The sequence below is a fragment of the Pagrus major genome, chromosome 12 (genome assembly GCF_040436345.1).
Source record: "Pagrus major chromosome 12, Pma_NU_1.0".
NCBI classification, from domain to species: Eukaryota; Metazoa; Chordata; class Actinopteri; order Spariformes; family Sparidae; genus Pagrus; species Pagrus major.
Genome location: NC_133226.1, coordinates 8,135,464 through 8,151,184, shown reverse-complemented (window position 1 = coordinate 8,151,184; position 15,721 = coordinate 8,135,464). Strand labels below are relative to the sequence as shown.

General features: G+C 41.1%; 1 protein-coding gene across 1 annotated transcript in view; it reads left to right on the top strand.

Moving 5' to 3' along the window:
* vav2 (vav 2 guanine nucleotide exchange factor) overlaps window positions 1–15,721 on the top strand; it is a 241,752-nt gene that overhangs the window by 197,555 nt on the left and 28,476 nt on the right. The window contains exons 7-10 of the mRNA XM_073478376.1: window positions 1,438–1,506; window positions 2,366–2,466; window positions 12,364–12,463; window positions 14,876–14,971. Of these exons, the coding sequence (XP_073334477.1) occupies window positions 1,438–1,506; window positions 2,366–2,466; window positions 12,364–12,463; window positions 14,876–14,971 (366 nt within the window). The remainder of the gene's footprint in view (window positions 1–1,437; window positions 1,507–2,365; window positions 2,467–12,363; window positions 12,464–14,875; window positions 14,972–15,721) is intronic.

The following is a 15,721-nucleotide window of genomic DNA, read 5'->3' as shown; positions in this document are numbered from 1 at the left end:
TCTGAATCAAAGAATCAAAAACTTTCATACAGATTCCATACAAATTCAGAAGTTATGTCTGGGTTCAGGTCATGTTTGGTCACGTCAATTGACATGGTGCTTTCAAATTCTGTTACTGAAAAATGTGTTTAAAAATAGCCTTACTAAACATTGTGTTTTAAGTTTTTTTTGTGAAAATTTAGTGTAAAATTAAATTAGTGTAAAATTAGTGTCAAAATAAAATATATTAAGTGACTAACTGATAGACCCATTGTCTGTGTAGGGGCTGTATGTACTGTTAAGTGCTGGAGTTTGTCATTTACGTCACAACACTTTGAATGCAACGCAGAGGCTATTTGTCACGGCAAACATTCATAGGACTCCCCGTGATGAAGTGTAACAAACTCAGTGCTTCAGATTACATTAGCTGCGTCTAGCTTGAGTCGGGTTTGGATAAAAAAATAAAACAGAACACCTGTTAAATTCGGGTTGGCCTTGGTTACTACTCTCTTGGACTCAATTGGATTCCCTAGCCCCTTACCCTTACCTTAACCATCACAACTAAATGCCTCACCCCAACCCTTACCCTAAACTAATTCTAACCTAACATTTAAAGCCAAGTCTTAACCCTCAAACGGCCCTTTCAAGTTGAGAGGACAAAACGTCCCCACTTCCCAAAAATGTCCTCACTTTGTTGGTTAAAAACTTGGTCCTCTATTTGTAGCAAGTACACACACACACACACACACACCCACAAACACCTAGACACACACACACATGGACATACACCATCTCTCTCAGTGTGATAATGACCCATTGTTGACATCAGTGCTGCTAACACATCACTTTCCACGTTGACAGATTTCATTCGCGATTTGATGGAGCGCCACAAATCACCTGCTCCGCTAATTTCATTAAACCAAATGTGTATCTTGTGTTTCCCGCGTCAGGCCGACATGAGACTAAATGAGAATAAATAACCTTCTTATGATCAGAGGACCCGTTAAGCTTAATTGAGTTGGGGTTAATAAAGCCTGTCATCTCTCCGTTGCTTCTTAGTTGATCTATTTGTTATTATTATGATGATGGAATGTGACAACCATAAAACAACATTAGAGACACAATAGGCAGGTATTTCTTCTGTAAGCATAAGTGCAGCGTAGAGAACAGCTGTATAGCATGTATTTATGGCAGACACGGTTTTATATCCTGAAATTAAATAACTTTACACAGTCGGTGAACACAAAGGCAGGTAGGTGCTTCATCTTTTACAGCGTGGCCTTGTATTGATTTTCTTTGTTGCTGCAGTTAACTTTCAGTTGTGCTGCCCTTCAAATAAACTCTTATAGATCTGCTAAAAGCTTGCCCAGAGTTTTATTTCATTATATCAATACATTTTAACAGAAAAAATGAGAACTCTGACACATTTTCCCTGCTTCTTCTCTTGTTCCTCTTTAGAATTACATGATCCCATTGAAGCAAGTCTTGAGTCCACAGGACATGGAGGCTATCTTTGTCAATCTTGAGGTGAGTAGCCACTCGTGCAAAGAAAATGATGTCTATACAGCACGCCTAGATGTGTCGCACACCATGTGAATAATTCAATATGTGTACGGATGGCTGCACGAATGACAGGATGTGTTGTATATATGCATATTAGGGGTGTAACGGCATGCGAAGTTCACGGTTCGATATGCACAGAGTGTTTTCATCACAGTGGAGGAAAACATAAGACTTCCTTTTATTCCTTTTGAAAAACTTAAAAGTAAATTATGGGCTGTGATTATAGAAACTACCAGATTGTTTTTGTATGAGTTTCTGAGTTTTGGAGATGTGGGAACTATTTTCTACTGAACTACACCTGCCAATTGTATCACTACACAAAAACATGCATGCATCTGCTCATGGTCGAGAGGCATTAGCTGGCTTATTTAGCTTAGTTAGCTAGCCTCTTGTCCAGGAGGAGATGCAGTCTTCCTTTTGTGCAGTGATACAGAAAGGAAATAGTGCCATGTAGTTCCATTATACTCGAGAGAAACCAGATCTCCAAAACTCTGCAACTCACACCCAAACAATCGAGATGGATAAACAGCACTTCAGGTCAGAGTTAGAGGAAAAATGTATACTTCTGATTTGTGAACTATCCCTCTAATCAGTAGTGTGTAGCTCATAATTACACTGCATTTACAAAGAAGACTGTAATGATTTGAATCAAAGGCTACCATAAGGAATGTCCTGTACTGAACATTTTGGGATGAGTACTGCCACTGCACACTCACATCTACAGTACATATAAATGTATCTATATGCACATGTAACTGTGTATAAAGGAAGGAACATGCATAAGGGTTTGTCGATTCTAACGTTTACTCTGATGTTCACTCAGGATGTAATCAAAGTCCACTTTGCCCTCCTGCGAGCCATCGACCTGAACATGGTGAGTGGAGGAAGTGGCCTGGGCAAGATCTTCCTCGACTTCAAGGAAAGGCAAGTAACCTAAATGTGTACATGTCGTCGGTCTATACACATGCACATGTTGGATTATCCACTTGTATTTGAGGAGAGGCTTCTGCCCCTTCAGATTCAGGAGGCTGCATCAAGTTAAGTATCCACAGATCAGTCAGAGGATTGCTGAGATTAGCGTTCAAAGAATAAGTCAATTAGAACAAAGCATGTTAGAGGAAAAAGCTGAGAGAGCATTAAAAACCAATTGTTCCCCATTCAACTAAAACGATCAGAGTAAATCCACTCAAGACTGCTTTAGATAGTCAGTAATGTTCCTGCACTGTTGTCTCTCTCCTCTTACACTAACACATCATTCTCTTGGTTGTACAGTGTGCTCCGTATATATATAAACTTAACTCAGGTTCTCCCAGTTTTACATGCATTCTTCTTTCACACCCAGTAAATTGTGTCAGTAATATAATTTTCAAGCTTTATATTCTCCAGTTCACCAAGAATAATTCACACTGCTCCTGCAAATCAGCTTGTTTCAAGCGTTTGCTAAAATCAGGTGTCGTTTTCTTATCTGTACTGTTTCAAGATACAAAAGAATATTGAAAAAAGTACATTTTATTGGAAACAAGTTGAAGTGTTCTTGCTCCATGGATGGATTGCTTCACTTGCTTTTGGAAAGTAATATTTTCAGACCCTGATATCGACAGAAGTGGCTTGATAAAAAGCAGATTTCTGTGATGTAGGGAGGAGAAAACGCTGCGAACAGGCTGAGTTTTATTAGCTAAAAAGGATTTTCTCTCAGATGGATCTCTGCCGTGGCCAGCTGCTGAGCAACGTTTGGATAATTTGCATCCCTGAGGGGAGCAGTGATTTGCCTCCCTGCTGAGTGGAGTGCGGCTGCTTCATAGGTAATGGTAATGATGGTGATGATAGGTTCTGGCCCTGGCCATGATTCCATACACAGCCATGGATATAACACACTTCTCGAATGATACAGCCATTACTGCAAGAGTGAGTCACACACACTGTACCTGTTCTTGCATAAATAAGTACTTATTATATTCCTCTGCACAGTGATCCTGATAGCACACATATTTTTTTCCCCCGTCCTCTCCTTCCGTCCGACCTGAAACTGGCAGTCACAGTATTTCTCTGGGCGACAGTCAGTTTGCATAGGTAATAGGCTCATCGCAGGCCTCTTCCTTCAGCCTAGAGGGCCGTGTTACACAAAGTTAGTGTGACACTACAGACTCTTTTTCTTCTAATAGATAGAGGCAGGCACATACTCTCTCCCTCTGTCTCCCACACGCATGCACACACTCCTACTGTATCTCCTTCCTGGTTTTAGCTCATCTGACTCCCTGATCTGATTGAGCAGTGGTTGGTAATTTTCATTTGCACGCGATCCCAGATATTGTCCGGCAGGCCAAAGGTCCCTATGAAGGCTGAGAAGATGCATGTGGAGAGAGAAAAACAGGGAAATATATAGTTATATACAGTACACTTACGTTGTTGATTGAGTGGATTCAACCTTGTTTTGATGATTGGGATTTTAGTTGGGTTTTTTTGGCTGGTGTACAAAAAAAAGATGGTTAAACTGGTTTAAAATAATTGCCTTGTTGAAGTTAAAATCACCACAAATAATTCCATAATAACATGTCATCCAAACATGAAGTAAAGCTAAGCTACTCCTTTGTATTTGTGGTAGCTTTTTTTGTCCAATGTAATGCATGATTTAGTTTTGCTGGTTAATTTTTTTGTTTGTTTATGGCCAAAAGTACTCTGTGTCCCCTACATTGTTGTTAGACACGTCAATTTGGGTGGGCATTAAACATACACAATAAGTATCCTCTGGAAAGAAGTTTCCAGATTTTGAAAACTGGCGGCCAGGTCAGGAATATTACATTTTATTGCAGATCACAACTAAAAATAAACAAAAAACTTAAAAAAATAAACAATGGATGATAACTCTGCTTGCCCACTGTATCCCCCACAAAAAACTGAAATCCCCTATGTTCACGTATTAGAGAGTCCAATCTAAAGAACAACGGGGAGATGAGGTGCTATGTGATGCCATCAAATTGTTTTTTAAATCATTGTTTATTAACATAAATTGTAAGGTAAAGTGATTGCAGTATGTTTTAGTGCCATTTTAAGACTTAGGTTAAGGTTAATTTGTGAGTCATTTTACAACATAAGGGTTGTAGAATGAAATTTGTGTCCAAGTCCCTTCACGCTACATGATAATGTATATTGCTCTGTTGTCTGGTGGTATGGCAGCAGATACTTCTGTATCTTTTGCCAGATGGCAGCAGGGTGAACAGACTGGCTGGGTTGTCCTTTAGTATCCTTCGTAAGTAGGCTGTCGGTAGATGTTTAGCAGGACGATATTGTGAATCACAATTATTTTGGCTGAGATAATTGTTGCATGAAATGTTCTCATCATGCCATTCCTACTGCAGGGATTTGTTCCCATTCAGCCAAACTGTGAAAAACATTTCTTTATGGAGTTCGCTTTGTGGACTGAGACATTGTCATGTAAAAATAAAACTTTGAATCTGTTGGCAAAAGGTGGGAAGCACACTAAACTAAAAAATCATTGTGTACTGTTGCATTGAGAGTTCCATTAATTGGAACTATGGGCCACAAACCTTGAAAATGACTGTACACATTGTCTACCTGGTTGTTTTTTTTATGGATTTTAACCTTCTATCTCTGACAGACTTACTCTCTATTCATAAACAAATCTGTGTATGACATTCAGTTCATTGTTAATATTTACCTTTAGCGACATTCTCTGAAATACAGCCCAGGGTTATTTTGAGAAAATGGTTCATTAGATTTGCAGATGCTGTGCGTCACAGGCTGCATGTGATTGACATATATACCTGTCTCATTATGAGCCACTTGGCCGCCTTGTCTGACTGTGGCGATAAGCGCCAGTGACCGGGGGATTTGGACTCACACAGCACGGCTCTCATCAGGCATCTTGGCGATTTTCCTGAGGACCTGGCTGTGCATAATTAATTTGGTTATCTATGCTTGTAAGTCCCTGTGACCTTTACAACAATGTGCTTGTATGTTTTTTTTTGCACACGTCGGTGCAAAAGATGAAAAGCTTTTCTTTTTTTTGTTTTTGTTCTATTTGTCATTGAACTGAATGCCACGCTGAAAATGTCACCGGTTTATCTCGACCACTTCTCAATTCTTAAACAGCCAGAGCCGGGCTCAATGGAAAAAGTGTGCTAAGAGGGAGCTCTATAAACTAAATGGGCACCTAAGTACCCTCTTGTTGATATCCTCATTTACGACATTCCCCAACTCATTTCCGGAGTAATCTGGCTGCCTGATATCCTCGCAGTGCCTAATCATGGCCGCACTATGAGCCTCTTTATTGGAGGTCTTTGCTCTATGTTCTACTCCATTTGCTGTGTGCTGGATATGCTGAGTGGAGGTGAGGGGGTCCCAATGCCATGTGTCAGAGAATATTAGCCGGCTCCACAGCCTGTCACTTCTGGTTTGCTTGGAGATTTCCTCAGTCGCCTGGCTCGGCTCGCAGGGCTCCACGAGGGTGGGGGTGAAGGCCCAGGGCGCAGTTACTCAAAATTGCATTTTCTGTGAAATAACATGCACGACAGCATCCTCATTATGAAACAGGCCACCACAGCGGGGCAATATCACCGTCACTGAAGAGAATATAAACAGCAAGTTTTCACTGCATCGCCAAACTCTCTTACCCAAAGGAAAACTGTCTCTAACAACTCTGCTGTTTGGAGGTTTCTGTACTGCTTTTCCTTTCCCTGATACAAAAATGTCAGCTTTTATTTGCCAGCTACTAGTTAAAACTTAAACATGCATGACATCAGTAAAAGCAGGAGAGACAAGTGAAAGCTTGTAAACATGAATCTGAACAATACAGGAATTTAAATACTTTTAAAATCGGTTTTGCAGATGTTCTTTGAGGAAGGAAATGCATTTAGCACTTTTGTTGGACCTCAAGGATACAGACTGGGACAACTTTGCCTTTGCTGTCTCCTTTAGCATAAAAACTTAAGAAGTCAAAGAAGGCATAACACATTACAATAAACACAATAAATACATCAGAACAGACAGCGCTCTCCTTCTGAAGCTTTTGAGATGTTCAAGGTTACTGCAGTTATTTGGGAAAATGCTAATATGGGGTTTCAAATGCCTGGGTTGTATGCAATAGACTATTTTAGAGCTGAGCTACAAGCAGAAAACAGGAAATGATGACTGGTTCCCTCCCACAGCGATGTGTCCACACGTAGTTGTCAAGTAAGGAGTGTGCTTATAACCGTGTCACGGACTAATTATGGATGACTGAGCCAAGAGTGGATACATGCAGCAGTGTGTTTGTGTGTCATTAGGCCTTTTGTTTCACTGCCTGTCTCAGTGAAGAGGACAAAGCCTCTGACTGGCCTCTCAAGTCTCATATGAAAGGCTGTTATTAAATGTGTAAAATATGTATAACTTGTTTCCACACAATGCCGCGTCTGAAGATTCAGTTATTGTTTGACTAGTTGCATAAGCAATATTGTGGTGCATGAAAGAGATGACAGAAACTGTTTTATTTTACATACACACGGGGCTTTACTCCTCACCCTTCTAACATGCTGAACACACAACTAATCTGATAAGAAGATAGCAGGGATACAGTGGCACTGGACTTATCCTTTTAAATGAATGTTCAGAAGAAAATAACTGCCGTGATAGTATTGTATCTTTTCTTAAATTAAAGTCCCAAAAGCCCATCCTATATCCAGGACATGGTCAAACCATACACCCAGACTATTCACTCCACTCTGCTACTGCCAAATGGCTTGTTACTCCCTCACTACAGAGAGGGTTCCAGCTAATCTCGACAAAATTAATTTTGCTGTCTTGAATCCACAATGGTAGAATGAGCTCCCCACTGAAATCAGGACAGCGGAAATGCTACTCATCTCTCGTCACAAACTGAAAACACATCTGTTCAGCACCTTGGCCAATAAATACAAAAACTCTATCTCTTATTGTTTCTAATCGTAGCACTTGAAACTGTTACCGTATTCGATGAAGCTGATGTTCTTGCATACAATTTTTGGATTGTATTCGCTTGTTAAATGCACCTTACACCGATCAGCCACTACATTAAAACCCCCTACTAAATGTTGTGTGGGTTCCCCTTGTAAAGCCAGAACAGCGCTGAACCGTCAAGGCATGGTCATAAGACTTCTGGGGGTGACCTGTTGTGTCTGGCAACGGGACATTTGTAGTGGATCCTTTGGGTCCTGTATGTTGGGGGGTGGGGCCACCATGGATCGGACCACAGATGGTCAATCAGATTGAGATCTGGGGAAGTTGGAGGCCCGGTCAACGCCTGTGTGTGCTTGCAGTGGATGGATGTAAGTCCAATTTACTCTACAACTGGCCCTTTAGCTGCTAAATGCTCCACTTTCCTCACCAGCTGGTCGCTAACTTTCTATGCCTGCCATTAATGCTGAACAGGTAGTGTACAGTGGGCTTGTTTGCATGAAACAGGTGTCCGCTGCTGCTAGAAATGAGGTTAATTGGAGCACTGGAACTGAATTATAATGAATATGCTGTAAAACCAAAACATTTAGGAGGCTTAAGAGGCAATAAGGCATACCTATAACAGTGTTGTGGTGCTGGCTATTCGGTTGGACAGGGGTTTGCTTACTGCAAGTGGAAACCTGAGCCCCCTTGAGTGAGCCCTCAGGAAGTGGAGAATGAGCTGTTGGCTCCAGGCGCACGGTAGTAGACTTAAAAAGACATGTATTCACAAGTGGGAAAACACACACACACACGCACACACACGCACGCGCGCACACACACACACACTAAAGGATGGCCTTCTTTTAAACTCAGCCAGATGAGCAAACAAATCACTGGCTTAATCATATTCATTCATCTACCCATTACTGTGAAATAAACTCTTCCTTTTAGGAAATTTCCCGTATTAAGGCCACACACTTATGAATATAAACAAGCATGCAAACAAAATTCATTATATCTAGCCTTCAGACAAGACAAGTCCTTTTAGGAAGATAATTTGTCAGAAGTAGCTGCTTATCTGTAAATTGGTGGACAGCTCTGCCTGCAGTCACGGTTAAAACATTCCCTACTCAGAAACCCTGGGCGGACAGGGGCAAACCGCTTCATGCAACTCAGGGCTGGCTTCTGGGAATGTCGAGGTAAACAAGAGCATCCCAAGACATGCAGAGAGGGGTTAGGTAAGCTATGAGGCGGTACAGGGACAAAGTGGAGTCCCAATTCCAGCAGTCGGATTCTGATGCCTCTCTGGCAGATGAGCTAAACCATTTCTAAGCATGCAAGTAGCGTTAGTCTACAGGCCCATGCGATGAACACCTCAGTAGGAGAAGAAATGGCATTCTCAGAGAAAAACACGAGGTGGGCCTTCACCAAGGACTTGACATGGTCTGTCCATGCAAACACTCTGAACAAAAAGGGCATTGCAGTGCCTTCATCACCTCTGTTGGCTTCCAAAATTCAGGATGTCCCAACAGATGCTCAAAATATTCCTTACCTGCACTGTGCAAAGTTTATTATCAGGAAACAGCCATGCCTGGTATGGCCGAATGTACCACAGTAGGTGCACTATGAGCTCACAAGACAGACTTGTGACACAGTGGTGCAGGACCAATGAAGATAGAATCAGACAGGATTTAACCCACCGGTTTGCCTTTTTTGAACTGTTGCAGAAAGTGTGATCGCAGTCATAGGGCGAGAACAGAGGCTCAAGAGGAGCCTCTTAACTCAGGCCGTGAGGACACTGCCATGGTTCCTGATAGACTGATTTAGTAATTCTTAACATGTTTTCTTCAATATCTCTCTTTTAAAATATTTCTTTCATCTGTGCTACTCGTGACTGACAGTCATAGGTTACATCACTTAAACTCCTACGCTGCTATGAGTCCCACATTCTCACGCCAGAAGCTTGAGCCCTTTGCATTCCTGTCATATGGCAGCTTCTTTAAAGAAGACCTTCATGTCACATTGTGTCTTGTTAACTTAGTATATGATGGGTGCCTCTGGATACCCCCAACACTGCACAGTCCGCCTGCCGTTTTATAATTGATCAAGGACCCATTAATCTCAATCACTTTGTCGTCCTTAAGGGGTGGGAGTTGAGGGGAGCTGTCTCCCCAAGTGTAGATCAAGTCTTAATCAGGGGCTTGTTAGCCCAGGGCCAGTTTAACCAGGGTAGGAGCCTCACTGCAGGAGGGCTGCAGTCAAAACTCCTCCTTGGCGGCTCCAGTGAAGCTCCAGTGATCAGTAGTGCAGCTCCGAGCAGCAGAGGATGATTGACTGATGAATGGGTTTGACAGAAAAACTGCTTTCAAAATGAGGGTTTTGGTTCAGTTTCAGTTTCACCACTGGAAAAGTATGACACTGAATCACAGTTTTACAGAAACAGATGTTTTTGTATTGATAATGGAGATTCAGTTTGTTCTAGTGCGCTGGAGTCGAGCTGTAATCATTTAAGAATCTATTTAGATGAAGAAGTGTCATTGCATGTGGCAATATTGATTGCACAATATAACAAGTATAGAATAATGACACCATCAGCGATTAGTTTGGTTCCCTATAAACCTTGCATTCATCTTGCAATTTATCTGCTACTGGGCACTAAATATCCCAGGAAAATGAAGGCTGACTGGCACAATTTTTTTTTTATCTACTGTCATGTCTCCATGATGGACTGAATGAATGGATAAACTCAAATTCTGTCCTGTGTTGTTGTTTGTTTTGTGACTCTGAGGGGAAAGAGAAAGCGATACAGCTAGGGTGGTTGTCTGTTTCCACTTTAAAGCAACACAATTTCTACTGAACAGTGACAACTGTGTCAATTACTGGATTATAATAAATGCTGACCTGTCAACAGTCCAAAACCTAAATATACTTCACTGACTATCTTAACGCACAGACATTTGACATGTGACATTTTTGCATGAAAAATGAAATTATTCATCAATTATGAAACTGGTTGCTGTTTTTTTTCCCCGATTGACTCACTGATAAATCCACTAATTGGCGCAGCTCTAATAGACTAAATCAGCATGACATCGCACGAACATCAACAGCCACTTCTGGGTGGGCAACTGCCACTTAATTTGTATTGTGGAGATAATGAATGTGACACCACAAACTTTTTTTTTCTGTTGTCAATTTCAGTTTTCAGTCATAACTGTAATGGTTAAAGATATATAGCTAGCATCTTTGATACCTACCCAAAAGTGACATCTCAGACTAACTGCTAGTTTGGGATAAACTCAAGTTGTCATTTTCTTTAGTCAGTGGCCCAACAGGTAAATTAAGTCTATTAATGAGATATGACAGCATCAACCATGCAGATTAGATCAGATTAATTAGATGTATGAAATAACATCATGAAAAAAGAGTTATCATACATAAGCTGTGCTGTGATTTTGGAGCTGTGCTTGTCACTAGAGGACCTTTATTGTAACTACAGTGAACTGTGTCGTCCTCCAGCAGGAAACCGCTTCTGGAAGCATAAAGCCATGAAGTGAAAATACGTCAAAAATCATGTTGTAGCTTAATCCCCTGTTGTTCCACCACTGCTCCATCATATAAACCTCCCCTGGTTGGTTTGTTTGCAGTGCTGCTCTTGTCTGCATCACAGATCTATCAGAGGCTTGATTAGACTTCAGTGTGCCAGCTCTCTGCACCGCCTCGCCCCACTCAAGATTCAGATTAAGAGACCAGAGTGCCAACTCAATGGGGGAGTGGGGGTGGGAGGGGGTCTCGCCATATACCAGGCGTGCCAATGCCCTACTTTGACTCAGTGAGTGTGCGAGATGAAAATGTGTGCCACGTGCAGTGGCATCCTCCAGGCAAGATGACTTTGAACTTCCTCCCAGCTGAACCCACAGATCTGTGTCAGGGTCCCATTGTAATATCTAATGAACACAGCTCTCATATCCTCGCTGCCCGAAATTAAGAGATTTTTTTCCCCCTCACATGCTGATAAGAGCAGCTCTGCGAAGTAGCTGATATAAAGCAATGTCTTTCATTAGAGCTCTGTGATTACAGTTTATTGGCAAGAGGATGCCGCCCCTCCAAATATTGCCTGGGGATCAGAATCCGGTCATTACTTATTCATGATATTCACATATATTCCTCATCATAATACATGTATTCACATATTAATTTATCTGCCCCCCATAGTGCCAAATGACTCTAAGGCTGACCTCTCAAACTGTGTTATCAATCTTCACATTATTGCACTGTACGCTGCCCAAAGGCTCCAAGACATGAATCAGTTCACAGCTAATTGTGGACTCTAACAGCAATCTCCTTTGTCTCTATGTTTTTACAAAGACATGACACATTTCCAACATTTTGAAAATTACCAAGAGCCTCATTAGTTCTCATTTTTTGATTTTCACCATAGGCTTTGAGCAGGTTTCATTAGCCCACATGTCTTCAAATGCTCCCATACTCACAGAGAAGAAGCAGAAAATGTCTGACATAAAATCTCAGCTGTAGGTTTGTCTTTTTTCTATGACATTAATGTGTCATCGTTTGGAGCTGGAACATATGTAAAATGTTGAGCTGCAGACGGCCTTGTGGGAGTGAATGTAGTTAATAGTGTGAAAATTGAATGTAATCAGCAAGCGAAGGACCGTGGTTGTTCTTCTTTCAGCTTTTCAATACTTTTGATTGATAGATGAGGTGAGACCAATTTGAGATGTAGAAGATCTTTTGGGGGCAGAGGAAGCCATGGTTCCGCATTTATCTACAATTACCAGAAGATTTTTCTTTGTCGAAATGTGTAATTTCCTCTCTGTGTCCCATGTAGGACGGCATGCTGTGACAGTGTATTGAGATTAACAGCTGTCGTTGCTTTGTGTCCCTCACCAGGTTGTTGATCTATGGTCAGTACTGCAGCCACATGGAGAACGCCCAGAAGACACTGGATGAGTTGATAGCAACGAGAGAGGACGTCAAGATCAAAGTAGAGGTAATGTCCTTCAACACTCACACCCCTAGCAGAAGACAATCCATGGAATTAATGCATTTTAGTGAAAAACACAGTGTAGCTTCTGTTTCAGAGTGAATAAAAATGAGTGAACAGGTAAGGTTTAGCACGTCTGGCTGTTTATGGAAATACTTGACTAAAAACCTGTGATATGGAACCCTTAAAGGGATCATTTGGATTTTTTTAAGTGCTATTAGCTGAGGGGTTGACTCAGAGTAACACCTGATGGTAAAAAAAAGCCACAAAACACACAAAAAAGTGTTTGCAGCACCTTAAACAGAATGCATCATCTGTTGTACCCAAGTGTAATAACAGACTAGGCAAAATAATAATCAAAAGCACCTAAGTGGACATCATGTCATCAGCCTATTCAGATACAGTATGTGGCAGCCATTAGAGCTGAAGCCATTTATTGGTCAGGAGAAAATTCATAAACAACTTTTATTTTTCAAGATAGGTTTTTGGCTTTTAGCCTTTATTTTGGTAGGACAGCGTGGAGAGTCAGACAGGCTTCCATACATGGGATGCATGCTCTACCATGATGCCCCTATTGGCAGCTGTTTTTGATAGTTGATTATCTTGTTACTTGTTTTACTGTGCAAAAGTGATAAACATTTACCAGTTCAAGCTTCTCAAATGTGATTATTTGATTTGACCCTGTGTCATGTACTGTATAATAGTAAGCTTAATATTTATAGTCAGTTTTGATATTTGATATGTTTTCTAGGTGAAAAGAAAAAATGCTGCACTCTGCAGACTCTTCCAAACCATCAGATTCTGATAAAAGTTTTAAAAATTGCTGACTATTTAACAATAAAAGGCTGATGTCACAGTTAGCAATGCAGTAGAGCTCTGTGTGGTTTCAAAACAAAAGAAAAATTTCAACAAGACTGCTGCCTTCTAAAATAGTTCAATGTTTTGGTTTGCAAATATGGTGAGGACCTAAATGCAGACACAGAGGCCGGCAGGAAGATCTAACAAAAAGCAAGCTTTCATGATGAGCTGATATACACAGTCAAAAATCCAAACAACAAAAGGCAAGCAAAGGAAAGTCCAAGGAAAAAAGACTAAAGAGAAAAACAAAACTGAAAACAAACCAGAAGCTACAGAGAACAAAGCGGGAAGACAGACGACATACAAGGACCGGGGGAACAGGCACAGGAACACAAGAGAAGCAGGAGACGCAGGCGTAGCGACAAAGAGGGAAATAAACCTAATACACAAGGGACACATGAGGGTGAATCTACAAAATAAAACAGGAAATGACTAACCAAAAACCAAAACCATGACACGCAACCTTGTTTCATAAGCAATTATGCAAATTTACCAAACAAATATTAGATAAATATCACTACACAATTCACTGTTAAATGCAAGACGACATTGACTAATTAATGGTTTAAATAAATTAATAAATGTGGTCCAAATGTGGCATTTTTGTGGACAGATTGTGATGAAATCAGAGAGGCAAATAATGTAATTTGCAAATGCAACCTCAAAGCTGTTTAATTTATGATATTCTGTTCTAATGAACATCATTTAGCAGTACCCGATTTATATACTCAAGTTAAGTGTAGAGAGGATTTGTAGTGGCTGCCTTCAAGCAGTTTAGTTGGGTAACTTCCTGTTTGTCATGTAGTTGCCTTTCTAAATTTATTTTTAGTTTTTAAAGACATTTACAAAAGTTTACGATACAAATCCGGGTGATAGTTGGAGTCTATTTCGGCTGCAAGACCTCCTCCTTTGTGCACTACTATATCTCTGATCCCCTCTCCTCCAGGATTCTTTACAAGAATCTGAACTGATTATAGAAGAACGCCAACACTCCTGTAACAGTGGGAGTAATGGCCAGAGGAATGGCTCTCGGGGCTGTTGGCAAAAAAAAAGACAGAAAGAGGTGATTACAGCCCGGGTAGTTGACGCACAGATACTTTCTCTCAAAATAGAAGAGCTTTGTAACAGGGTGAAACAGCTTCGTACTGTCCTTGTTTTTAAAGAGGGATAAGCTGTCCTCGTCACTGCGCGGTTATAGAAATTGAATAAAGACGCCTACACAAACCACTGTGAGGGAATCTTATAGGATGCTGCTCACAAAAGAAAGTTTCTTATGGAGCCAGTGCAGTTTATAGAAATGTATTCATTAGTCGGAAGAATTTCCCAGTCAGCATGCGGGGTAGCTCTCCCTCGACCGGGGCTTTTGTGCCCCCGAAGAATCAACTGGCCTCGTTGTTGCTAATGGAATGCCCCCGTGAATGTGTGGAAGCAATCACAGCAATGCAACAAGACACAATGAATTATTGAGCCGTGAATTGATGCTTGTTAGTAGGAAATGTGCAATGCTGCGTTATGCAACTTGTGATAATTGGCCCCTGTGCTTGTGTCGTTGTTCCACAGGAATGTACTATGAAGGTGCAGGAGGGGAAGTTCAAGCTGCAGGATCTTCTGGTGGTTCCCATGCAGAGGGTGCTGAAGTACCACCTACTACTGAAGGTACAAGGCGTCTCACAACTGCAGTACAGTCATTTTGTCAACATTTAGTCCAACAGAGAGAAGATAAAGTAAAGGAAACAACTAATATATCAAAGTATAGCCTAAATAGGACTAGAATTGGCTTTCATAACAGATTGAGCCCATCTTCGAATGCTCTACAGCTCTTTCAATGTCATCAAATCAATCGATTTTTATTTATATAGCCCAAAATCACAATCACATTGCCTCAGCGGGCTTTATCTTCTGTCCTTAGACCCTCGATTTGAGTGAGGAAAAACTTGCCATATTGAGAAAAAAAACAACCTTTTAACAGGGGGAAAAAAAGATGGAAGAAACCTCAGGAAGAGCCACAGAGGAGGGAAGAGGGCAGGCCACACAAGATAATTGGCAATAAAAAAAGAAAACATCAGAATGAAGAGGCATCAAATTTACAAAAGAACAGATATAAGGAGATAGTAAAACAGAGGAGAGCAATGATCCATCGGAGCCCACGGTATGATGATCCAGATCCGTCAATATGGGAACCAGGAGAGGGAGATGTTCCCCAGGGCCCGTGGTCCAGCAGAAAAGAGCCTGAATGAACAGAGAGGAGGAGGGCAAAGCTTTAGAGAGGGGACAGTGAGAGAGTGACACAGCTAGCTGCTTAAGGGAACAGAAAGCAAAACAAAAAATCAAGCAAAAAGCAAAAAAAATTCCTTGGTTTTAAAGAAAGGAGGTCTTTATCGCTTGAAAAGAACAGAAATTGCTTTT